Source organism: Chanodichthys erythropterus, chromosome 7 (genome assembly GCF_024489055.1).
Source record: "Chanodichthys erythropterus isolate Z2021 chromosome 7, ASM2448905v1, whole genome shotgun sequence".
Taxonomy (NCBI): Eukaryota; Metazoa; Chordata; class Actinopteri; order Cypriniformes; family Xenocyprididae; genus Chanodichthys; species Chanodichthys erythropterus.
In genome coordinates this window covers 20,658,733-20,683,771 of record NC_090227.1, presented here as the reverse complement: position 1 = coordinate 20,683,771, position 25,039 = coordinate 20,658,733, and the positions used below count along the sequence as shown (strand labels likewise).

General features: G+C 42.9%; 2 protein-coding genes across 2 annotated transcripts; both read right to left on the bottom strand.

Moving 5' to 3' along the window:
- Window positions 1–47: 47 nt before the first annotated feature.
- LOC137022669 (extracellular calcium-sensing receptor-like) lies at window positions 48–6,929 on the bottom strand. Its single transcript, XM_067389103.1, has 6 exons — window positions 6,724–6,929; window positions 6,284–6,572; window positions 5,310–6,119; window positions 4,915–5,139; window positions 4,555–4,678; window positions 48–949 (listed from the first exon to the last, which is right to left on the bottom strand). Exons 1-6 carry the CDS (start codon window positions 6,924–6,926, stop codon window positions 48–50), a joined length of 2,553 nt encoding a protein of 850 aa, XP_067245204.1. The 5' UTR covers window positions 6,927–6,929.
- Window positions 6,930–21,429: 14,500 nt separating this feature from the next.
- On the bottom strand, window positions 21,430–24,957 carry LOC137022668 (extracellular calcium-sensing receptor-like). The gene is made up of 6 exons (XM_067389101.1): window positions 24,842–24,957; window positions 24,262–24,550; window positions 23,150–23,959; window positions 22,759–22,983; window positions 22,451–22,574; window positions 21,430–22,331 (listed from the first exon to the last, which is right to left on the bottom strand). Exons 1-6 carry the CDS (start codon window positions 24,946–24,948, stop codon window positions 21,430–21,432), a joined length of 2,457 nt encoding a protein of 818 aa, XP_067245202.1. The 5' UTR covers window positions 24,949–24,957.
- Between the last annotated feature and the right edge of the window lie 82 nt (window positions 24,958–25,039).

Genomic DNA, 25,039 nt, shown 5'->3' with positions numbered 1-25,039 from the left:
AATTCAACATTTTTTGGACACTTTTTCATGTTCAGCTTTCCATTACGTCATTTAATAACTTTTCCCATGAGATGTTGTTTGGTGTTCTTCTCAGGCTTGAGTAAAATAATGTAACATTTGGGGGCAAACAAGCAGAGGAGCAGGCCAAAACTGGATGCTAAAATAGCAAAAATCTCCACAGCAGTTGTGAATTTACCTGGTTGGCTGACATATGCAGGTACAAATGCCAGCCACACTGCACAAAATATAAGCATGCTGAAGGTGATGTATTTGGCCTCATTAAAATTGCCTGGCAACTTTCGTGCTAAAAATGCCAGAAAAAAACAGACACAAGCCAAAACACCAATATATCCAAGTACACTCCAGAAGGCCAGATCAGAGCCCACACTGCAATCCAGGATGATCTTGGACTGTTGATATTTAGTGTTTCTATAGGGGAAAGGAGGGGATACTACAAGCCAGACAGTACATATGACCACCTGAACTAGAGCGCAGCAGAAAATTATGATTCTCTGCTGTGTTGGGCCCAACCATTTCATTATATTGTTTCCTGGTCGGGTAGCTGTAAAAGCTGCCAGCACCACTAAAGTCTTGCCCAGGATGCAGGATATGCAGAGGGAGAAAGTGATGCTGAAGGCAGTGTGTCGCAGCATGCAGGACCAAGATGTGGGTTCCCCAATAAAGACCAAAGCACATAGAAAACACAGAGTCAAGGACAACAGGATGAAGAAACTGAGCTCTGAGTTATTCACACGGACTATAGGGGTTCCTCTGTTGTACAGAAATATCACCAGCACTGTGACAGTCAGAAAAGCTCCCACTATAGCTATCACAGTCAGGGTGATTCCCATTGCATCATGGGAGAGAAACTCAACTACTTTTGGGACACACACTGTTCCGTTCACATTAGACCAGTAGTCTTCAGGGCATGACAGACAATCTACTGAATCTAAATAAAAAAAAAAAGATCAGAAAAAAGGTTAATAATAATAATAGTAATAGTAATAGTAATAGTAATAATAATAACAGTGCATGTGAGAGATTTAAACAATTCACTAATTCTTGAGATAATGGACAAAACATGTTTTAGATGTTAAAAAAATAAAATAAAAACTAACACTACATTATTATAAAATGATATTTTTGTAGACAAAGGTTCCAGATAATGAACCATGCAAGGAAACAGGTTTTTATTACAATGTTTTTTTTTTTCTAAAAAATAATGTTTATTCACTTCATAACTTAATTTGTGTTAGCTCTGTCAGACACATTATAAAGCACGGCAATTTAATTAAATCTATCCAAAAACAGTGTAAAGTCTTCAGTTATGTAATATTGGTGTTCGGTAAAATACATTTTTTTTTTTTTAATTTTCTTTGTTTTGTTTTCACACTATTATGAACAATCCAGTTCCTAAATTCTCCTCCCTCCTTTTAATATTAATGGGTTAGTTCACCCAAAAATGAAAATTCTGTCATTAATTACTCACCCTCGTGCCGTTTTACACCCGCAAGACCTTCGTTAATCTTCGGAACACAAATTAAGATATTTTGGTTGAAATCCGATGACTCAGTGAGGCCTCCATAGCCAGCAATGACATTTCCTCTCTCAAGATTCATTAATGTACTAAAAACATATTTAAATCAGTTCATGTGAGTACAGTGGTTCAATATTAACCCTTTCGCACGTATTTTCAAATATTCTGGCCGACCCCCCAGCGTGAGTTTTTTAAGGCGACTGTTATTTAGAACTTATCACTTTATGGTTTCCATGGTGATGCGTCATTGCTTGTTACGTGAAACACCGCAGCACTGTATGAATGATGATCTGTTTTATTAAATTTTTCCTTTTTTATTAAAAATATTCACAAAATTGTTAACTATAGCATGAAATATCTAATATTCCGATTGCCAAATATGTGCAAGTGGATGTGTTTTGCTGTTTAAACACCTTTAAAAACGATCGCGTTAGTTGAGCCATATGAGCGATGGGCGCCGCCATGTTAGTTTGCACTTCGCAGAGAATCGGATCTGTTGGATTTACAAATACATGAAAGTAAGTATGCCGGTGAACTGGGGAAGAATAGAGTACGTTTTTAAGTTACTTTCACAATGTGTATCTGTTATGAATCAAACGTGTTGTCAAGTTATAATGGAAAGGGTTGTTATTTCAGTTTCTATATATGAATCAGCGTATCAAATCATTATTTAGGTCAAACCGCCAAACTGTTGAAATCGCGTCACTTTGGCGCTCCGAACTGCGGATTCGACACACTGATTCATTATGCTCTGAAGCTTCCTGAAGGTGTGTTTTGAAATCGGCCATCACTAAATAATTTGTTATTTTCTTTTTTTTTTTTGGCGCACCAAGAATATTCTCGTTGCTTTATAATATTAATATTGAACCACTGTACTCACATGAACTGATTTAAATATGTTTTTAGTACCTTTATGGATCTTGAGAGAGGAAATGTCATTGCTCCCTATGCAGGCCTCACGGAGCCATTGGATTTCAACAAAAATATCTCAATTTGCATTACGAAGATGAACGAAGGTCTTACGGGTCTGGAACGGCATGAGCGTGAGTAAGAAATGACAGAATTTTCTAAAATGTTCTAAAATTTTTACACAATAAATTGAAAAATGGATTAGACATTTCTTTCAAAATCAACAAAAACCTTCACTTGACGGTGTTAAATACTGATGGAGTTGACAAATACTGACGGTGTTGAGGTCCAGCTGGGGCCAAATATACAATATATTTAAATAGAATCATGAAACAACATTAGAAGAATTCCCCATATGCAAAAAAATAAAAAAAAAAATTAAATCACATTATATAGACTTTTTGAGAGTACTTGTCTACTATCAGACATAAAAACCTGATGGAGTTGATGTCTGACAAAGTTGAAAAAATTTAATGTTTTTCCACTTTAACCACATGTTGTACAGTGGAACATTTTTGTTTTCCCCTCAGTTGTAGGTGCCTTAATAAAAATATAAAAAAAAAGTTGTGAAGACACAACTTTGATAGCCAGTTTTTTAATGGAAAATATAATAATTTTGAATAATAATTTTTAGTTTGTTGCATTTTTAAATACTTTGTTTGCGGATTTACATGCTGAGGACAGGTTAAATTACATGTGTTTCCAAACTGAGTGTGCTTTTAAAATAATACTAAAGAAATTATCTGTGTTTTTTGCTTTCGATAGGATACAAAGTGTCATCTTTCAAATTCTGTCCATTTTAACATGAAATTCAAACAATAATTGCCATTTTGACGCTTTGTAATACGGAATAACAGATTGATGTATAGGCACCTCACTTCAATCAGCAGCGCTGAGCATGAGTGAATGCGATCGTCCCTTCCTCTTTACTACTAGTTACAGAATAAAGATGAATGAACATTTATAGGTATGTTGAAAGATACAGTACAACTTACTGAAATGTATCATATCTTGTGTAATCAAACACAGTTTGAAAATCAGTGTTTTAACTGCGGAAAGATGTTAAAGGTACAATTTGTGATATTTTTTTCCGCTAGAGGTCGCTAGAAGCCTATTGAAAACAAAGGAGTAGTTTGATGACGCCAAGTTTTAGAGCGGAAACTTGGGACATGTGGTCTCCATCTCAACGGTCGGTGCAAAAGAATAGGGATTGGAGTCTGGAAGAACTCATGTTCGTGGATGCGATTATTAACTTTACTGTAGTATGAAGCAGAGCAGGACCGAGTGTTACGGGAGCTGAACGAGGAGCTGAAGCGATTGATCAACACACGACTCACGAGCAGCGGGACTTTTATTATGACACAGTCGCCGGCGCCGCTTCCGCTTTTCCGGTCATGAGTTTACGGGAGCTGTCCTTGTCGACAGAACCAGCGGCAGATGGTAAACAGTAATTATGTTCCATAAATAAGTAACACAATCCACCATAAAACATGCAAGAAGTAAATAAGGAACTACTTGAAGCAAGCTAGTGGTTTGCTGGACGCTAGACACTACTTCCGCATTTGTCCACAGCACTGTTGTCATGTGGTTTCTACGTCAGTAAAGGCGGTAACTGACGTCATTGACAGGCGACTGCATTGCCCCGTGTCACTGTTTAGAATGGGAATTTTCTTATGATTTACAAGTAGTTGAAAACATTAAAGGTATTGTTAGTAATCAGCTGGACAAAATATATAACACTAGCCTGGTGGTTTTTGGATATTTTACTGCAAAAATCTTACATATTGTACCTTTAATAAAAAAGCTTGTAAGCAACGTTATGTAGCACACAACTTGTCCACAACTTATTAGTTCGCTAGAGAGAAATTAACGCTTTCTCTAAATATATGCACTATATTAGCCTATATATTATTTATAATTTACTTATCCTGTTAGTGATGTCTTAATTATTGTATGTTTAAATAAATATGTCATGAAAACAAGTTATGACAGCTACTGTGCAAATGATTGTTCAACAACGAATTGCAGAAACATACTTTTATAATTAGATATAGAAGTTATTGCAAAATATGTATGTATGTATGTATCACTCAATATGCAACATCTACCTGTTTCATTACTGATCTTGCCACTCTCACATGGAACACAGTCAAAGCAGCACAGAGGTTGCCCACGACGGGCAGCCGCCCTAAATCCTGGGGCACAGCTATTACTACACACAGAGACAGGTACCTATGAAAAAAAGTACATATAATCACACATTTTAAATATGAGTAAATGTATTTTAGTAATGTATAATTACATTTTCTTTATGTTTTCCTCAGTTATACACAGCATACATAGCAAATGTTTCTGATAGAAAGCAGAAAAATACAGTATATAATATGCTAATAGGGGCTCAAGGACAACATAGTAAGTTATTTTAATAGAACAACAGATGGCAGTGCAGTGCACAGTCAACACCTTGCCTTGTTCTGTTGGTTAGACCACATAATGGCCTGCTCCTTAATCACCAGTTGTCTCCCAGAGTGCTGAGCACCATCATAGAGGCCCACTTTCACAAACTGAATATCTCCACTTGAGTGTTTTTGCCAGTTTATCAAATCATAATGTGGAACTGAGTCTCCTTTATCATCAAAGTTGACATTTTCACCAGATACTGAGAAGGAAACAGCCTCAAGATAATGCTGAAGCTTTGGAGTGCAAAAGAAGGAACAGAAAATACCAGAGAAATTACACAATTACATTTGCCATGAAAAAAAAAAAGTAACCTAAATTGAAAATGTTTGTAAGGATAAGATGAAATAAGATTTATATTAATTTATAATTCACTAGTTCTCCTCAGACCCTAAAACAGTTTTACCTGCCATGGAAACACGTTGTTGAGGTTTGCACATGAGAAATTCTCAAATGGTCCATTTCCAGGCCTACAGTGAATGAGATTATGTAGAGAATAAGCAAAGGCATACACTGCTTTATACACATTGTAGGTCACACGAGGGCTGGACGTGTTCATGTAGGCAGCGTGTTCTTGTCTGAGAGTTTCTTTCCCTGTGCAGGAGGGCAAATGGCTGTTCAAGCTGGATGTGGAGGGGGAACAACCATACAGAGCCTCCCACAACTCCTTAACTTGGGGGTTAGAAGGGTACCTTTCGGGGGTCACTGTTTTGAGGTAATCCTGAAGACCTGGGATGTGTCCTTGACGTATTGCAAACCCAATTGTGCCATCTAAGAATGGATATGTTTCTGCTAACACTGAAGCTGTTACCCAAGCCTCACTTGCAATCCACTGAATTCCTGTGATATTTTGAGTAACAAACTCTCTCAAAAAAGGGTAAAATTCCCCTTCTACTGAAAAAACAACAACTACCTTAGCTGTGGATTCCTTCATTACTTTAAGAATCTTTAGGACTTTTTCCTGTTTGTAGTCTTTAGGGATGATTTCATGATAAGCCAAACAAATGTTAGTATTTTCAATTTCTCGCTTTAAGCCTTGCAAAGCAAATTTGCCATAATCATTTTCTTCAATGACTACACCGATCCATGTCCAGCCAAACTTCTTCAACAGCTGTGCAATAGCTTTGACCTGGTAATCATCATTGGGAACCACTCTGAAAAATGTTGGGAACTGCTTCCGATCACTTAGGCAAGAGCAGGTTGAAAAATAGCTTATCTATAAAACAGAGAGAAAAAAAAAAAACTTATTAGTTTAAAACACATAAAAAAATAATAATATATACATATTAAGCTTATGTCTCCAAGATACAGAACACATATAAAAAAAAATAAAATAAAAAAAGAAAGAGAAAAAGAAGAAGAAAGTGAAAAACACATTACCATAGGTATTTGGAAGGGTTGCACAGTTCTAGAGAGAACAATAGATTGTGAAGATCCAGATTCCCCTATTAATCCTAATAAAGGGCCAGCTCCAGAGCACATTGAACTCTGAACAACATCCTGTCCATTCAGTACTTCCAGGACTGCTTTCTGAGCCGTAACAGGAGTGGAGCAAGAGTCAAAAATCTTGTAAGCCAGTGTATGATTTGACAGGAGATCTTTTCTATTATTTATCTCCTCCACAGCAAGCTTCATAGAAAGAGCCCAGCGGAAAGCTCTAGGATCAAACCTGCATTTAAAGTCACAAAAATAACTTTGTAACATTGCTTTTAGAACATTAGTTTGACATCAAATAGGTTTTGGCAAATGGATTAAACATTAAACAGCATTTAAAATATTGTATTGCCCAGAAATTATTGGAAAATAACAAATATCCTTACCCTTGACACTGTGCTGCTAAGGGTCTTTTTATGTAGTCTGTTGATGGAAGTTCTACTCTATAATGTAAAGGAAAAATCCCTCCTATTGTGAGGTCTCCATTATTCATGAACACTGGCAGATCAAAGTCATCCTGTGGAGAGCACGTTGAAGTCAGAGCTGCACTGGAAAGGTGAAATACAGAGACAAAAATGTAAATCATCATTCTATCAAGCTCCAAAAACAAACAAACAAACAAAAAACTAAGAGAGCTAAGAGATTTTTCTATTTCACAAGGTTTTATATTGTTAGCTACCTTGCATATCATTATGAATGGCATCTCTTTGGGTTACAGAATTTGCTAAATAAGGTGGAGTGTAATAGCACTCATGATGCAGCAAAAAAGAAATGAATATGTAAAACCTCATTTAAATATGATGCCTATCAAAGCTTAAAGATACGTTATGTAACTTTATTTATTTATTTAATATTTTTGAGTAAAATTTAAATAGTGAGCAAGTACATCATAAAACCATCTTCCAAACCATGTTTTTGCCTTACCCTAAATCTCTATGAGCCTATATTTATTTATATTTTAGAGTTGTCAGGACAGATTTCAGTAAGTTGCATACTTTCATTATTTGTCTATGTGTATTTATGCCATAAGGTCATGCTACTATATGAGGTGTAACTAGTTTAGCCACAACAAAGGAACTCTGGACTGAAATGGTTTCGCAAGCAAAACGGGAAAGGGACATACTCGTAGTAAAACACAAAACAACATAATTTAAGTTCACAAAACAAATTTTAAAAATGCCAAACCATTAACCAGTTACTACTTTGGACTATTTGTGGTGGGATTACAAATTTAAGAATCTGTTTAAAATCTGCTGATCCTACTTCCTGACATAACTTTACATGAAAATTTAAGGTGAACTACAACGTATTGGGCATTCAAGGTGAGCACAAAGGTCATCAGTTTACTGATTAGATAAATATAGTTTCCAGTGAGGGGGTTCTGTAAGTCTCTGATCTTCCTATTGAGAGAGAAACTATGTATGAATGTTGACATAGTACCCCCAAATGGAATAAACAGCACGTGGTCATGAGAACTAAGACTATTGTCTTCAGAGTCGGGAGTTATTTTCTATATGTTGTGAATGGGAGGCTCAGGCAGGAGATCCAAGTGCAGCGTTTTATTAAGAATGAGAATGGTCGTACAGGCAGGGTCAATCAGGAACAAACAGGAGCAGCAAAGGACAGGCAGGGTCGTAGTCAGGGTACAGGCGGTAGGTCAAAAGGCAGGCAGATATCACTCACAGAACAGTATACAAGGCAAGGATCAGGACAGGCAGCAACGGATCAAAAACAGGAACAGACAAGGTCGAGAACAGACAGGCAAACAGGGAATAAACTCGAGTGGCGCCGGCAGGGCGAGGAGCTCGGGTGGCGCCGGCAGGGCGAGGAGCTCGGGTGGCGCCGGCAGGGCGAGGAGCTCGGGTGGCGCCGGCAGGGCGAGGAGCTCGGGTGGCGCCGGCAGGGCGAGGAGCTCGGGTGGCGCCGGCAGGGCGAGGAGCTCGGGTGGCGCCGGCAGGGCGAGGAGCTCGGGTGGCGCCGGCAGGGCGAGGAGCTCGGGTGGCGCCGGCAGGGCGAGGAGCTCGGGTGGCGCCGGCAGGGCGAGGAGCTCGGGTGGCGCCGGCAGGGCGAGGAGCTCGGGTGGCGCCGGCAGGGCGAGGAGCTCGGGTGGCGCCGGCAGGGCGAGGAGCTCGGGTGGCGCCGGCAGGGCGAGGAGCTCGGGTGGCGCCGGCAGGGCGAGGAGCTCGGGTGGCGCCGGCAGGGCGAGGAGCTCGGGTGGCGCCGGCAGGGCGAGGAGCTCGGGTGGCGCCGGCAGGGCGAGGAGCTCGGGTGGCGCCGGCAGGGCGAGGAGCTCGGGTGGCGCCGGCAGGGCGAGGAGCACGGGTGGCGCCGGCAGGGCATGGAGCACGGGTGGCGCCGGCAGGGCAAGGAGCACGGGTGGCGCCGGTCGGGCAAGGAGCACAGGTGGCGCCGGCCGGGCAAGGCGCTTGGGCGGAGCCGGAGAGACCACTGGAATGGTCTCCAGGCCCACAGCGGCCTCTTGAAGGGCATCGGTGTCTTGAGGAGAGGAGGACGCCTTCTTCCTCCTCCTCTTTTTTTTCCGAGGGTGAGTCGATGATTCACCGGTTGGAGCGGGTTCAGGAGCAGACTCACCGGCTGAAGCGGGTTCTGGAGCGGACTTAATGGCTGGAACGTCCCCTACCTCCGTGAGCACCGAAGGGGCGGCCATCTTGCCCGTAGGCACTGGCAAAGCAGCCATCTTGTCCATCGCGTCCAGGGTGCTTGAGAGCGTTGCAACAGGCGAGCTTGAGAGCGTTGCAACAGGCGAGCTTGAGAGCGTTGCAACAGGCGAGCTTGAGAGCGTTGCAACAGGCGAGCTTGAGAGCGTTGCAACCGGCGAGCTTGAGAGCGTAGCAACCGGCGAGCTTGAGAGCGTTGCAACCGGCGAGCTTGAGAGCGTAGCAACCGGCGAGCTTGAGAGCGTAGCAACCGGCAGGCTTGAGAGCGTAGCAACCGGCAGGCTTGAGAGCGAAGCGGCAGACTGGCTTGAGAGCGAAGCGGCAGACTGGCTTGAGAGCGAAGCGGCAGACTGGCTTGAGAGCGAAGCGGCAGACTGGCTTGAGAGCGAAGTGGCAGACAGGCTTGAGAGCGAAGTGGCCGACGGAGACTTGGGGATGCCAGCTGCTCGGACTGAAATCAACGGTGGATCGGTCACACTGGAACGCAACCCTCTCCGCTCCCGGACTGATCTAGAGACGTGACGTGACTCTGGGCGATCAGCGGCGACGTGACTTTGCTCTGGGCGATCAGCGAAGGCGTGACGTTGCTCTGGGCGATCAGCGAAGGCGTGACGTTGCTCTGGGCGATCAGCGAAGGCGTGACGTTGCTCTGGGCGATCAGCGAAGGCGTGACGTTGCTCTGGGCGATCAGCGAAGGCATGACGTTGCTCTGGGCGATCAGCGAAGGCGTGACGTTGCTCTGGGCGATCAGCGAAGGCGTGACGTTGCTCTGGGCGATCAGCGAAGATGTGATGAGGCGTTGTAGCATCCGCCATTTTGGGTGCGCAGTCTGTAGCGGCTGCCATTATGTGGTTCAGCGTGGCGTCGCGTTCCTCCGCGACCCCCACAGTAAAAGTTGAACCAACTGTGAGCAGGGCAAAGTCCAGGAATTCCATAAACGATCCTCTGGGACCATTGGCAAGTAAATAGTCCTTTAATGGTTCATTTAATCCATAAATAAAGAAGTCTATGAGGGCATAGTCTGGCAGATCAGATAAATGAGCAAACTTCAGAAACATTTGAATATGTGCCTCGAGGGTACTGCTACCTTGCTGCAGGTTGATGAGGCACCATGCTGGGTCCATGTTGAAGCTGGTAATGCTCTGAGAAGCTGCTGGATCTTTGTGCGGCGAAGTATTCTGTTGTGAATGGGAGGCTCAGGCAGGAGATCCAAGTGCAGCGTTTTATTAAGAATGAGAATGGTCGTACAGGCAGGGTCAATCAGGAACAAACAGGAGCAGCAAAGGACAGGCAGGGTCGTAGTCAGGGTACAGGCGGTAGGTCAAAAGGCAGGCAGATATCACTCACAGAACAGTATACAAGGCAAGGATCAGGACAGGCAGCAACGGATCAAAAACAGGAACAGACAAGGTCGAGAACAGACAGGCAAACAGGGAATAAACACTCGGAAATTGCAACAACAGTTAACAATACTTCGCGGTGAGGTGGTGTGTGTGGAAGTCCTTTATAGTCCAGGTAATGAGCTGCAGCTGGGTGTGGTGATCAGTGATTAGTGTGAAGTGTGTGCAGGTGAGTGACAGAGAGGATGATGGGAGATGTAGTCCAGGAACAGTGACAAGAACAGACGGTGATCATGACACTATATTGTCTTTAGATGCTTTTGTTTTAATGGTCACTTCTAAGGCTGTGTGTAAGGTCAACACCTTAATGGACTGCCCACAGAATGCCTATAAAATACAATGTACAGCTCCCTTAGTCAGACTTGGTTACTTCAGCGACCAACAGAACTTTCTCAATAATCAATCTTGCTGAAGATACACAGAGGCTCCTGGTTTTTGCTTCTGAGTCTTGCCAAGTTATACCATCTTTATACCGGATGTAAACAAGGCTTATAACTGTTGGTGAATTGTGATGATTTAATCATATAAATCTTATAAACCTTATGTCAGTAGCCAAAAATCGAAGTATGCAAAACGTCTTGGATACAAAGGTAACCCTCGTTCCCTGAAGGAGGGAACGGAGATGTACGTCGGACAGACCGACGAATAGGAATCTCGCTAGAGAGGCCAATCTACTTCGAGTGTAACTACAACGAGCCAATGCACATTGGCATGCAATCATACGCGGGTATATAATGAGCAGCAGGTGCGTTGCATCTTCAGCTTTTCGCTCAGGAGCCGAACCAAGCAGGCGGCAGCATCAGCAGGACAACGACTGTGGCGACGGGACATAAGTCTCCGTTCCCTCCTTCAGGGAACGAGGGTTACCTTTGTAACCGAGACGTTCCCATTCAGTTGGTCACGTTCGACGTACGTCGGACAGACCGACGAATAGGAATCCCTACCAAAGCGCCACAGGAGCTGCCCTCTTCCAGTGCTCTGTTGTAAGCCACCTGAGCCCCCTTGCCTGAGGACGGTGGGACAGGGCTAACACACAGAGAGGGTCGATCACTGCTGTTCCCAAACCCATTCAGTGAGACTATTGAATAACGCTGGGAAAGCGTAACCTTTCGTTAGGAAAGGAACGCTGCGGAAGCCACATCCTTCCCCGAAGGAGTTATGTGGAGGAGTACATATGGACTAACCTTGTAGGTTGTACAACATATGGAAGAACTGGGGTGACTCCAACTCGGTGAGAGATGGGTTCTCCCAGAGGGAAAGACACGGGCTTCGTTTAGGAGCAACCGTGGAAAAACCATATGGGATCCCCGTAGGGTCACACATATGGAACCCAGCCTAAATCCGGTTCTCAAGGATGCAACGGAGTATAGGCCTGGCGCCGGATGCTCCGCCACGTCGGCTGCCAAAGGGTAACCGGAGGACTCAACAGGGTCTGCCTGTAGGGACTCTCTGGAGCAAAAGAGCGCATGTAGTGCAGCAAGCCGACATTAAGCCGGGGCCTCTCCGTGCCTCTGACCTGAGGCAAGAACACGGGAGGAGACCGGCTCGACAGAAAGGCTATAGTATCTAGCGAACCAGTAGGTGTCGCCCAGCCCACAGCTCAACAAATGTCTGTTAGCGAGGCGCCGCGAGCCAGCACCCAGGAGGATGCTACATGTCTCGTGGAGTGAGCATGCAACCTGAGCGGGCAGGGCACACCCTGGGCTTGGTAAGCCAGGGCGCTGGCATCCACTATGCAGTGGACCATCCTCTGCTTGGAGACAGCCTTTCCCTTCTGCTGGCCTCCGTAACAGACAAAGAGCTGGTCTGAGGTCCTGAAGCTTTGAGTTCTGTCTATGTACAGTCACAAGGCGCAAACTGGACAGAGTAAAGCCAGGGCTGGGTCTGCCTCCTCCAAGGGCAGCGCTTGCAGGCTCACTACCTGGTCCCTGAAGGGAGTGGTAGGAACCTTGGGCACATAGCCAGGCCGGGGTCTCAGTACCACGTGGCCATCACCCGGCCCGAACTCTAGGCACAATTCGTCGACCGAAAATGACTGCAGGTCCCCTACCATCTTGATGGAGGCCAATGCAACCAGCAGCAAAGTCTTCAGTCAGACAGAATCTTTAAATCTGCCAATTGCAAGGGCTCAAAGGGAGCAATCTGAAGTGCTTGAAGCACCAGAGCAAGGTCCCAAGAGGGTATGGAGGGAGGTCGAGGAGGATTTAACCGTCTCTCCCCCCTAAGGAACCTGACGACCAGGTTGTGCTGACCAACAGTTTTGCCATCTAAGTTGTTGTGGTAAGTGGAGATAGCAGCAGTGTGGAGTTTGAGGGTGGAGGGGGACAGCCTACGCTCCAACCCTTGCTGCAAGAAGGACAGCACGGCTCATGATCGAACATCTTCGGGGTCTTCTCGGTGAGAAGAACACCACTCGACGAACAGGTTACATTTTTTAGGGGTAAGCACGTCTTGTAGACGGTGCACGTGCCAAAGTGATGGTGTTAATAATAATAATAATACCTTTATTTTATATAGCGCCTTTAAAAGTGGCTTTCTCAAAGCGCTTTACAAGAAAACATAACAGAGAAAACAACACATATAAATACAAAAAATACACATCAAAGAAATAGAAACAAAATAAAATGAAAAATCAAGTAAAAGCAATCCTAAAATAGTATGTCTTAAGAAGAGATTTAAAAGTCGCTAATGTGTTTGCTTCCCTGATGTCAGCTGGAAGAGAGTTCCAAAGCCTAGGAGCATAAGAAGAAAATGCTCTATCACCCCTGGAGCGAAGCCGTGTCTTAGGAACAACTAAGAGTCCACTCTGAGAGGAACGCAGATTTCGACATGGAGTGTAAGGCATTAAAAGATCAGTCAAGTACTGAGGAGCCAGATCATGCAAAGCCTTATATGTTAACATAAGGACTTTAAAATCAATACGATACCTGACAGGAAGCCAGTGCAAAGACTTCAAGACAGGGGTAATATGATCACCAGCCCTGACCCCAGACAGAACTCTAGCAGCCGAATTTTGTAAATACTGAAGTTTGTTGAGTAATGATTTGGATACTCGAGCTGAAAGACCATTACAATAGTCCAGACGTGAAAAGACAAAAGAATTTATCAACTTCTCAGCCACAGCAAAGGACAACATAGGACGTAAATGTGCTATATTCCTGAGGTGAAAAAAGGATGTCTTAACCGTATTCTGAACAAAAGGCTCAAATGACAGCGTGGCATCAAAGATGACACCAAGATTTTTTTGTTTGCCTTGAAACTCCAAGGTGACACCATCAACAGACAGATTAAGAGAACCACCAGCATTTTGCAGTTGATGAGGAGAGCCTAAGAGCATAATGTCCGTTTTGGAGAAATGTAAAGACAGAAAATTATTAGACATCCAATTCTTGATCTCAGTGATACAGTTGGAAAGATGCACAATGTCCACATGCTGACCTGGTCTTGAATGGATATAAATCTGCGTATCATCGTCATAAAAGTGATAATTAATGTCTAGAGATCTGAGTAGTTCACCAAGTGGATAAATATACATACTAAACAGTAATGGACCCAATACTGACCCCTATGGGACACCAGTATGTACAGAACCAACTTTGGACCTATAGCCACCCATAGAAACAAATTGACTGCGGTCGTTAGTTAAGTACCTTGGGGGGTAAGTCACCTAGAACCTCCGCATCCCGTCTAGGGACCAGACATGGAGTTTCCAGAGGTCTGGACGCGGATGCCAAGAGTGCCCCGTCTCTGAGACAGAAGGTCCTTCCTCAGAGGAATGGGCCAGGGAGGGGCTGTCGCGAGGAGTGAGAGTTCTGGGAACCAGGTCCGGTTGGGCCAATAGGGCGCAACTAACAGGACCGCTCCTCGTCCTGCCTGACTTTGCACAGTGTCTGTGCAAGTAGGCTCACCGGGGGAAACGCATATTTGCATAGGTCCCGGGGCCAGCTATGTGCCAGTGCGTCTGTCCCGAGTGTTCACCCGGTCAGAGAGTAAAACAACCGGCAGTGAGAGGTTTCTGGTGAGGCAAAAAGGTCTACCTGAGCCTCTCCGAACTCTCTCCAGATCAGCTGGACCACCTGGGGGTGGAGTCGCCACTGTCCCGGCAGTGCAGTTTGTGAGAGCTCGTCGGCTGCACGGTTGAGCACACCAGGGACATGAATGGCGCGAAGCGACCTCAGATGCTTCCGACTCCACAGGAGGAGATGGCGGGCAAGTTGTGACATGCGACGGGAGCATAGACCACCTTGATGGTTGATGTATGCAACGGTCGCAGTGTTGTCCGTAGGGACCAGTACATGCTTGCCTCGTAGCGGCCCTTTGAGGTGGCTCAGAGCAAGGCATACTGCAAGCAACTCAAGGCAGTTGATGCGCCACTGCAGATGGGGTCCCGTCCAAACCCCTGAAACTGCAAGCCCGTTGTACATGGCACCCCAGCCGGTGGTCGAGGCATCCGTGAAAACCATAACATGCCAGGACACCTGTTCTAGGGGCACTCCTACCCGAAGAAACAAGGGGTCCGACCACAGGCTGAAGGCTTGGCGACACTCCTGGGTGATTGCCACCCGGAACATGTCGCGTTGCCACGCCCATCTCGGGACTCGGCCGTGAAGCCAGTGTTGAAGATGTCTCATATGAAGCAGACCGAGCGGTGTTACAGCCGCTGTGGCCGCCATATGCCCCAGGAGCCTCTGAAAGTATTTCAGTGGGACCGCTGTCCTGCCATTGAACGTATTCAGGCAGTTCAACACCAACTGAGCACGTTCCTCTGTGAGGCGTGCTATCTGTTCGACCGAATCCAGCTCATACCGAGAAAAGAGATCCTTTGCAACGGGGCGAGTTTGCTCTTTTCCTAGATGACCTGAAGCCCCAACTGACTGAGTTGTCTGAGCACCAAATCCCTGAGTTAGCACAACTGATCACGAGACTGTGCTAGATAGTTGAGGATGCGAACACTCTGTTCTCTCATGGGAACAAGGGCTCCCTCCATGACTTTCGTGAAGACGCGGGGAGACAGGGCCAGCCCGAAGGGTAGGACTCTGTACTGAAATGCTCGTCCTTCGAACACGAAACGCAGGATGGCCTGTGTCGCAGAAGGATCGAGACTTGAAAGCACGTGTCCTTCAGGTCGATCGCTGCAAACCAATCCTGGGCACGGATGCATTCGAAAATGCGTTTCTGCGTGAGCATCTTGAGCGGTAGCTTGTGAAGGCTCCGATTCAAGACTCACAGATCCAGGATAGGTCGTAACCCACTGCTCTTCTTGGGTACAATGAAGTAGGGACTGTAAAACCCTGACCTCATATCGGCTGGAGGGACCGGCTCTATCGCGTCCTTCGCCAGTAGGACTGCGAACTCCGCACCGCAAGACAGGGGCAGACATCTTTCACTGTAGTGAAGAGGATGCCCCTGAACTTGGGGGGATGCCGGGTGAACTGAATCGCATAGCCGAGCCCCACCCATTTCTTGGTCGCCCGTCTCAGGGGTGATTTTCTCACCAACCGCTTAAACAGCAGCAGAGACAGGAGGTGTCATCTTCCAGCAACGGACACAGTAGAGCAGGCTGGGCCGGAGTTTTTTTTTTGTTTTTTTTTTGCCACCTCGTGAGATGGGAGCGTTGAGAATCATTAGCTTGACAACCTCTCGCACCTCACAAGGTAAGCCAGGGGGCACTTCTGGACCACTGAGGTGGACATCGTCTGTTTGAGGGCCTGCGGCGTGACTTTGGTCATGGTTAGTCAAGAAGTGCAGCTCAACCCCAGCTCAGAACTACCCTCATACATAAAGAGTGCCTTGGCCTCACATGCAGGGTGGGAGTGGTCTGTGTACAGCCACCCCATCCAGGAGGGCAGTGAGAGAGGAAAAACGTATGCAGATTTTGGCACTTTTGGCGTTCCATATTTATGGCACCAAAATACCCCCATACTGCCAAGTTTTCCATGCACATCGGGGACACCCGGGAAAGCATGGCTGTAAACTCTGAATCTGAGTCAGCATAAGCACACACCATCACAGTGATGCAATGCGCTAGAGAGGGAGGAGCCCTAGGGAGTTGGTTCCCCGAAGAAACCCCTCAACCTCATGTCACCCAAGCCATATCAGCAAAGTAGACCTCTTCTGGTGCACCAGAGAGGGCGCTACAATGAGATTAGGCAAGGGAACCGCGCATCTAGAGCGCTGAGCGAGCGCTGGGTTACCGTGACAACTCGCGCTCCAGCCCAACAGCTCGACAGCACACGACACGCAGAGGAGCAAGAGTTTTGCTCTCGCTGATCTCCATGGTCTCCCAAAGTGTCGGGCAGACCCGCAGATGTGCTTTTACACACAAGCGGCAGCTGGCCAACAACAAAGGGGACTCAAACTTCCCGGAGAAAGAAGAGTCACGACTGGCGTGTCGACGTGATCATGTTCTCATATGAAAACATTAATCACCCACGAGCATTGCTTCAGCACGCACCCAGACATGTGAAACAATGATCGTGGCCGTCAGTGAGGACAGGAACGACCGCATCCAGAAGCACACAGGTAGAATGTCATCTTTAAAAAGACGCAAATCTACTTGTGTAAGCTCTTTTAGGGGACTTCTCTTTTAGGTGCCGAAGCACGCAGGGGAATGACCGCTGCAGCACAGACAGGGGATAGTGCAGCCTGTCGTGTGCACTCTCTCCTTGTAGCCGCCCTCTTACCAGCTGTGAGAACAGCTCTTAAGCACTCAAAAGCGCACCGTTCACCAGCCGTGAGAACGCTTTTTACAACTGAGGCTTTGCTCTCTCAAAAAGGCAAAACAAAAGAAAAGAGAAAATGAAGAAGAGATATCGGTCCCGCTGCAGTGCTGTCCGCCTGCACCAACACAAAGAGCAGATTTTCTAAAAAAGCTGACTCGTTGAAGAAAAACAGCTCCGGAGCGAAAAGCTGAAGATGCAACGCACCTGCTGCTCATTATATACCCACCCTGCGAGGCGAGCAGCTGATGCATATGATTGCATGCCAATGTGCATTGGCTCGTTGTAGTTACACTCGAAGTAGATTGGCCTCTCTAGCGAGATTCCTATTCGTCGGTCTGTTCGACGTACGTCGAACGTGACCGACTGAATGGGAACTAAAAGTGATAATGACATATAGTTATGTATGTATTCCCTATCCTGAGGAGACATGGCAGGCTTCTTTCTTTCATATGTCAAACACAGGTCTCTATGCTATTTATCCACATTAAAAGTCCCAAATGAAATACATGACATATAGACAGGCTTTATTTGAATAAGATTTTGCAACAGCAGGATAGCAGTTTTAAATGTAGACTTTTAAATATATATTCCACTGCATTACATAAAATATTAAACCAAATGTCATCCGCAAGCAAATCAAAGTATTGGTCAAGTGACCAATTACTTTTGAATGCCTTATAATATTAAAGACAGAATGAAAATGTTTTTAAAGACATGTCTATACTCAGTTGTAAGTTGTAAATGTATGTATACAGGTGCTGGTCTTATAATAAGAATATCATCAAAAAGTTGATTTATTACACTAATTCCATTCAAAAAGTGAAACTTGTATATTATATTCATTCATTACACACAGACTGATATATTTCAAATGTTTATTTCTTTTAATTTTGATGATTATAACTGACAACTAAGGAAAATCCCAAATTCAGTAACTCAGAAAATTAGAATATTGTGAAAAGGTTCAATATTGAAGACACCTGGTACCACACTCTAATCAGCTAATTAACTCAAAACACCTGCAAAGGCCTTTAAATGATCTCTCAGTCTAGTTCTGTAGGCTACACAATCATGGGGAAGACTGCTGACTTGACAGTTGTCCAAAAGATGATCATTGACACCTTGCACAAGGAGGGAAAGACACAAAAGGTCATTGCAAAAGAGGCTGGCTGTTTACAGATCTCTGTGTCCAAGCACATTAATAGAGAGGCGAAGGGAAGGAAAATATGTGGTAGAAAAAAAGAGTACAAGCAATAGGGATAACCGCACCCTGGAGAGGATTGTGAAACAAAACCAATTCAAAAATGTGGGGGAGATTCACAGAGAGTGGACTGCAGCTGGAGTCAGTGCTTCAAGAACCACTACGCACAGACGTATGCAAGACATGGGTTTCAGCTGTCGCATTCCTTGTGTCAAGCCACTCTTGAACAACAGACAGCGTCAGAAGCGTTTCGCCTGGGCTAAAGAAAATAAAGGACTGAGTGGTCCAAAGTTATGTTCTCTGATGAAAGTTAATTTTGCATTTCCTTTGGAAATCAGGGTCCCAGAGTCTGGAGAAAGAGAGGAGAGGCATACAATCCACGCTGCTTGAGGTCCAGTGTAAAGTTTCCACAGTCAGTGATGGTTTGGGGTGCCATGTCATCTGCTGGTGTTGGTCCACTGTGTTTTCTGAGGTCCAAGGTCAATGCAGCCGTATACCAGGAAGTTTTAGAGCACTTCATGCTTCCTGCTGCTTACCAAATTTATGGAGATGCAGATTTCATTTTCCAAAAGGACTTAGCACCTGCACACAGTGCCAAAGCTACCAGTACCTGGTTTAAGGACAATGGTATGCCTGTTCTTAATTGGCCAGCAAACTCACCTGACCTTGACCTTATTGTGAAGAGGAAGATGCGATATGCAAGACCCAACAATGCAGAAGAGCTGAAGGCCACTATCAGAGCAACCTGGGCTTTCATAACACCTGAGCAGTGCCACAGACTGATCGACTTCATGCCACGCTGCATTGCTGCAGTAATTCAGGCAAAAGGAGGCCCAACTAAGTATTGAGTGCTGTACATGCTCATACTTTTCATGTTCATACTTTTCAGTTGGCCAAGATTTCTAAAAATCCTTTCTTTGTATTGGTCTTAAGTAATATTCTAATTTTCTGAGATACAGAATTTGGGATTTTCCTAAGGTTCAGTTATAATCATCAAAATTAAAAGAAATAAACATTTGAAATATATCAGTCTGTGTGTAATGAATGAATATAATATACAAGTTTCACTTTTTGAATAGAATTAGTGAAATAAATCAACTTTTTGATGATATTCTAATGATATGACCAGCACCTGTATGTATGTATGTATATATATATATATATATATATATATATATATATATATATACAGTTGTGGCCAGAATTATTAGACCCCTTCATAAATATGATCAAAGATGACTCTAAAAATAAATCTGCATTGTTTATCCTTTTGATCTTTAATTTATAAAATTAGCAAAAATCTAACCTTTCATTGAAGGAAAAGAATTGAAAGTGGGGGGGAAATAACATTATGAAATAAATGTTTTTCTCCAAAACACGTTGCCCACAATTATTAGCACCCTTTATTCAATTCTTTTTGCAATCTCCTTTTGCCAAGATAACAGCTCTGAGTCTTCTTCTATAATGCCTGATGAGTTTGGAGAACACCTGAGAAGAGATCAGAGACAATTCCTCCATACAGAATCTCTCCAGATCCTTCAGATTCCCAGCTCCATGTTGGTGCTTCTTCTCTTCAGTTCACTACACTCATTTCTTTAGGGTTCAGGTCAGGGAACTGGGAAGACCATGGCAGAAGCTTCATTTTGTGCTCAGTGACCCATTGTTGTGCTGGTTTTCATGTTTGTTTTGGATCATTGTCCCGACGGATGATCCAACCACAGCCCATTATAAGATTTCTAGCAGAAGTGGTCAGGTTTTGATTTTTTATCTGTTGGTATTTGATAGAATCCATGATACGATATATCTGAACAAGTTGTCCAGGACCTCCAGCACAAAAATAGGCCCACAACATTAAAGATCCAGTAGTATATTTGACCGTGGGCATGGGGCACTTTTTATCAATGTGTGCACCAAAACCATCTGGTGGGTTTGCTGCCAAGAAGCTCTTGTTTTAGTTTCATCTGACCATAGAAGCTTGTCCCGTTTGAAGTTCCAGTCTTGTCTGACAACTGAATATGCTGGAGATTGTTTCTGGATGAGAGCAGAGGATTTTTCTTGAAACCCTCCCGAACAACTTGTGGGGATGTAGGTGCTTTTGATAATTTTTTTTTAGGCTTTCTGAGATTCAAGACTCAACTAATCTCTGCAATTCTCCAGCTGTGATCCTTGAAGAGTCTTTGGCCACTCAAACTTTCCTCCTCACCACACATTAGGACGATTTAGACACATGTCCTCTTTCAGTCAGATTTGTAACATCTTTAGTTAATTGGAACTTCTCTTATTGCCCTGATAGTGGAAATGGGGATTTTCAATGCTTCAGCTATTTTCTTACAGCCACTTTCTATTTTGTGAAGCTCGACAATCATTTGCTACACATCAGAACTATATTCTTTGTTTTTTCTCATTGTGATGAATGATTAAGGGAATTTGGCCTTTGTGTTTCCTCATGTTTATACTCCTGTGGAACAGGAAGTCATGGCTGGCCAATTTCATGTTCATGATCACCCCAATGAGCTAAAAAAATGTAAATATGAATGGGAATATACTTCAGAGATATTTTACTCATAAAAAATTCTAGGGGTGTTAATAATGGTGGGCAATGTGTTTTGGAGAAAAACATTTATTTCTTAATGTTATTTCCCCCCCACTTTCAATTCTTTTCCTTCAATGAAAGGTTAGATTTTTGCTAATTTTATGAATTAAAGGATAAACAATGCAGATTTATTTTTAGAGTCATCTTTGATCATATTTATGAAGGGGTCTAATAATTCTGGCCACAACTGTGTGTATATATATATATATATATATATATATATATATATATATATATATACATATATACACATATATATATATATATATATATATATATATATATATATATATATATATATATATATATATATATATATATATATATAGTATTATTGTAAGATTAAAATATTACAGATATAATTTGGTCATTTGGTTTTCACAGCACAGTTATTAATAGCTATAATTTCCTTAATATATCTCTTCTGTTGTATAGTTATTTGTCATATTCATTTAGTCCCAAAAATTGTATCCATGCAATAATAAAAAAAAAAAGTTTTTATTTTTTAAGCTTTCTCATTAAATGCTGCTTGGTGTTCTCTTCAGGCTTTAATAAAATAATGTAACATTTGGGGGCAAATAAGCAGAGAAGCAGGCCAAAACTAGAAGCTAAAATAGCAAAAATTTCCACAGCAGTTGTAAATTTACCAGGTGAACTGACATATGCAGGTACAAATGCCAGCCACACTGCACAAAATATAAGCATGCTGAAGGTGATGTATTTGGCCTCATTAAAATTCCCTGGTAACTTCCGGGCCAGAAAAGCCAGAAAAAAGCAGACACAAGCCAAAAGACCTATGTATCCCAAGACACTCCAGAAGGCCAGATCAGAGCCCACACTGCAATCCAGGATGATCTTGGACTGTTGATATTTAGTGTTTTTATAAGGGAAAGGTGGGGATACTACAAGCCAGACAGTACATATGACCACCTGAACAAGAGTGCAGCAGAAGATTATGATTCTCTGCTGTGTTGGGCCCAACCATTTCATTATATTGTTTCCTGGTCGAGTAGCTGTAAAAGCTGCCAGCACCACTAAAGTCTTGCCCAGGATGCAGGATATGCAGAGGGAGAAAGTGATGCTGAAGGCAGTGTGTCGCAGCATGCAGGACCAGGATGTTGGTTCCCCAATAAACACCAAAGCACATAGAAAACACAGAGTCAAGGACAACAGGATGAAGAAACTGAGCTCTGAGTTATTCACACGGACTATAGGGGTTCCTTTGTTGTACAGAAATATCACCAGCACTGTGACAGTCAGAAAAGCTCCCACTATAGCTATCACAGTCAGGGCGATTCCCATTGTATCATGGGAGAGAAATTCGACTACCTTCGGAACACACACTGTTCCATTTTCATTGGACCAATAATCTTCAGGACATGACAGACAATCTATTGAATCTATTAAAAAAAAAGAAAGAAAGAAAGAAAGAATTACTAAAACAAATGATTTATGTTTTATAGTTTTATTACTTTATATTTTCTTGTCAACAGGAAAACATACAATAGGTTACTCTCACCTGTCTGATTACTGATTTTGCCAATATCACATGGAACACAATCAAAGCAGCACAGAGGCTGCCCACGACGAACAGCCTTTCTGAATCCTGGAGTACAGCCGTTACTGCATACAGACACTGGTACCTATTTAAAAAAAAAAAAAAAAAGTGCATTGACTCATTAAAATTGTATTGAAGCACAAACATGTCACAAACATTTTTCTTATTATACTCAATGTTTTTATACTAATAGGGGCTCAAGGACCACATAGTGACAGTTATTTTAATAGAACAACAAATGGCAGTGCAGTGCATAGTCAACACCTTGCCTTGTTCTGTTGGTTAGACCACATAATGGCCTGCTCCTCAATCACCAATTTTCTCCCAGAGTGCTGAGCACCATCATAGAGGCCCACTTTGACAAACTGAATATCTCCACTAGAATGTCTTTGCCAGTTTATCAAATCATATGATGGGATTGAATCTCCCTTAATATCAAAGTTAACTTCTTCTCCAGAAACAGAAAAGGAGATTTCCTGTAAATAATGCTGAAGCTTTGGAGTAGAAAAAAAGCAACAAGAAAAGAAAAATGAAGGAGTAAGGAAGGGGAACATTTATTAAAAACTATATTTAGTATTAAGAAAGACACTACATCTTGTGCAAAAAAATAATTACTATTGTCTGAAAACCAGTTCTCATCAAACCCTAAGGAACTTTTACCTCCCATGGAAACACGTTGTTGAGGTTTGCACATGAGGAATTCTCAAATGGTCCATTTCCAGGCCTACAGTCAATGAGATTATGTAGAGAATGAGCAAAGGCATACACTGCTTTATACACATTGTAGGTCACACGAGGGCTGGACGTGTTCATGTAGGCAGCGTGCTCTTGTCTGAGAGTTTCTTTCCCTGTGCAGGAGGGCAAATGGATGTTCAAGCTGGATGTGGAGGGGGAACAACCATACAGAGCCTCCCACAACTCCTGAACTTGAGGGTTAGAAGGGTACCTTTCTGGGGTCACTTTTTTGAGGTAATCCTGAAGACCTGGGATGTGTCCTTGACGTATTGCAAACCCAATTGTGCCATCTAAGAATGGATATGTTTCTGCTAACACTGAAGCTGTAATCCAAGCCTCACTTGCAATCCACTGAATTCCTGTGATATTTTGAGTCACAAATTCTTTTAAGAAAGGGTAAAATTCACCCTCTCCTGAAAAAACAACAACCACATTAGCTGTGGATTCCTTCATTACTTTAAGAATCTTCAGGACTTGTTGCTGGGTATAGTCTTTAGGGATCATTTCATGATAGGCAAGACAAATGTTAGTATTTTCAATTTCCCGCTTTAAGCCTTGTAAAGCAAACCTGCCATAGTCATGGTCTTCAGTGACCACGCCGATCCATGTCCAGCCAAACTTCTTTAAGAGCTGTGCAATAGCTTTTACTTGATAATCATCACTAGGAACCACTCTGAAAAATGTTGGGAACTGCTTCCTATCACTTAGACAAGAGCAGGTTGAGAAATAACTTATCTAAAAAAAATAAATAAAAAAAAAAGAAAGAGAGAAAGAAAAAAGCAGAAAAAGCAACAAATGTTAGCCAACTTTGTAAATATTTAACAGAAAAAGAAAATGTATAGACAGTACACAAATACCTCAAGAGTAGTTAAACTAATTTCATTTTAAGACATCATTATAAGTCAATCACTGGAAGTTACAATGCCACCTTCATAAAAGTTAGGACTTAAAAAATATATAATAATATATAGAATAACAGGAAAACAACGTTTCAAAACCAAGGTGTGTTTTTTTTTTTTTTTTTTTTTTTTTTTTACCATGGGTATTTTGAAAGGCTCCAGAGTTCTGGAGACAACAATGGATTGTGAGGATCCAGATTCCCCTATTAATCCTAATAAAGGACTAGCTCCAGAACACATAAAACTTTCAACAACATCATGTCCATTTAGTACTGCCAGGACTGCTTTTTGAGCCGTTACAGGAGTGGCACAAGAGTCAAAGATATTATAAGCCAGAGTATGGTTTGGTAAAAGGTCTTTTCTGTTGTTAATTTCCTCCACAGCAAGCATCATAGTGAGAGCCCAGCGGAAAGCTCTTGGATCAAACCTGCATAAAAGAAAAAAATTAATAAAAAAAAAAAATAATAATAATAATAAAAAAAAAAAAATATATATATATATATATATATATATATATATATATATATATATATATATATATATATATATATATATACACACACACCTTTGTTGACATTCTTGTAAAATAATGGATTGGTTTTTCAAAATTATTTATTGGAAAAAGAATGATAAAAAAGAAGTAAATAATAGATTAAAAAATACAGGTTAGGAAAGTTGGGAATGTTAAAAAAACAAACCATATAAGACATGTCCTTACCCTTGACACTGTGCTGCTAAAGGTCTCTTTATGTAGTCTGTTGGTGGAAGCTCTACTCTATAATGCAAAGGAAAAATCCCTCCTATTTTGAAATCTCCACTAGTCATGAACACTGGCAGATTAAAGTCACCCTGTGGTTTGCAGCTTAAAGGTACAGCTGCATTGGAAAGGTGAAATACAGAGACAAAAATATGAATC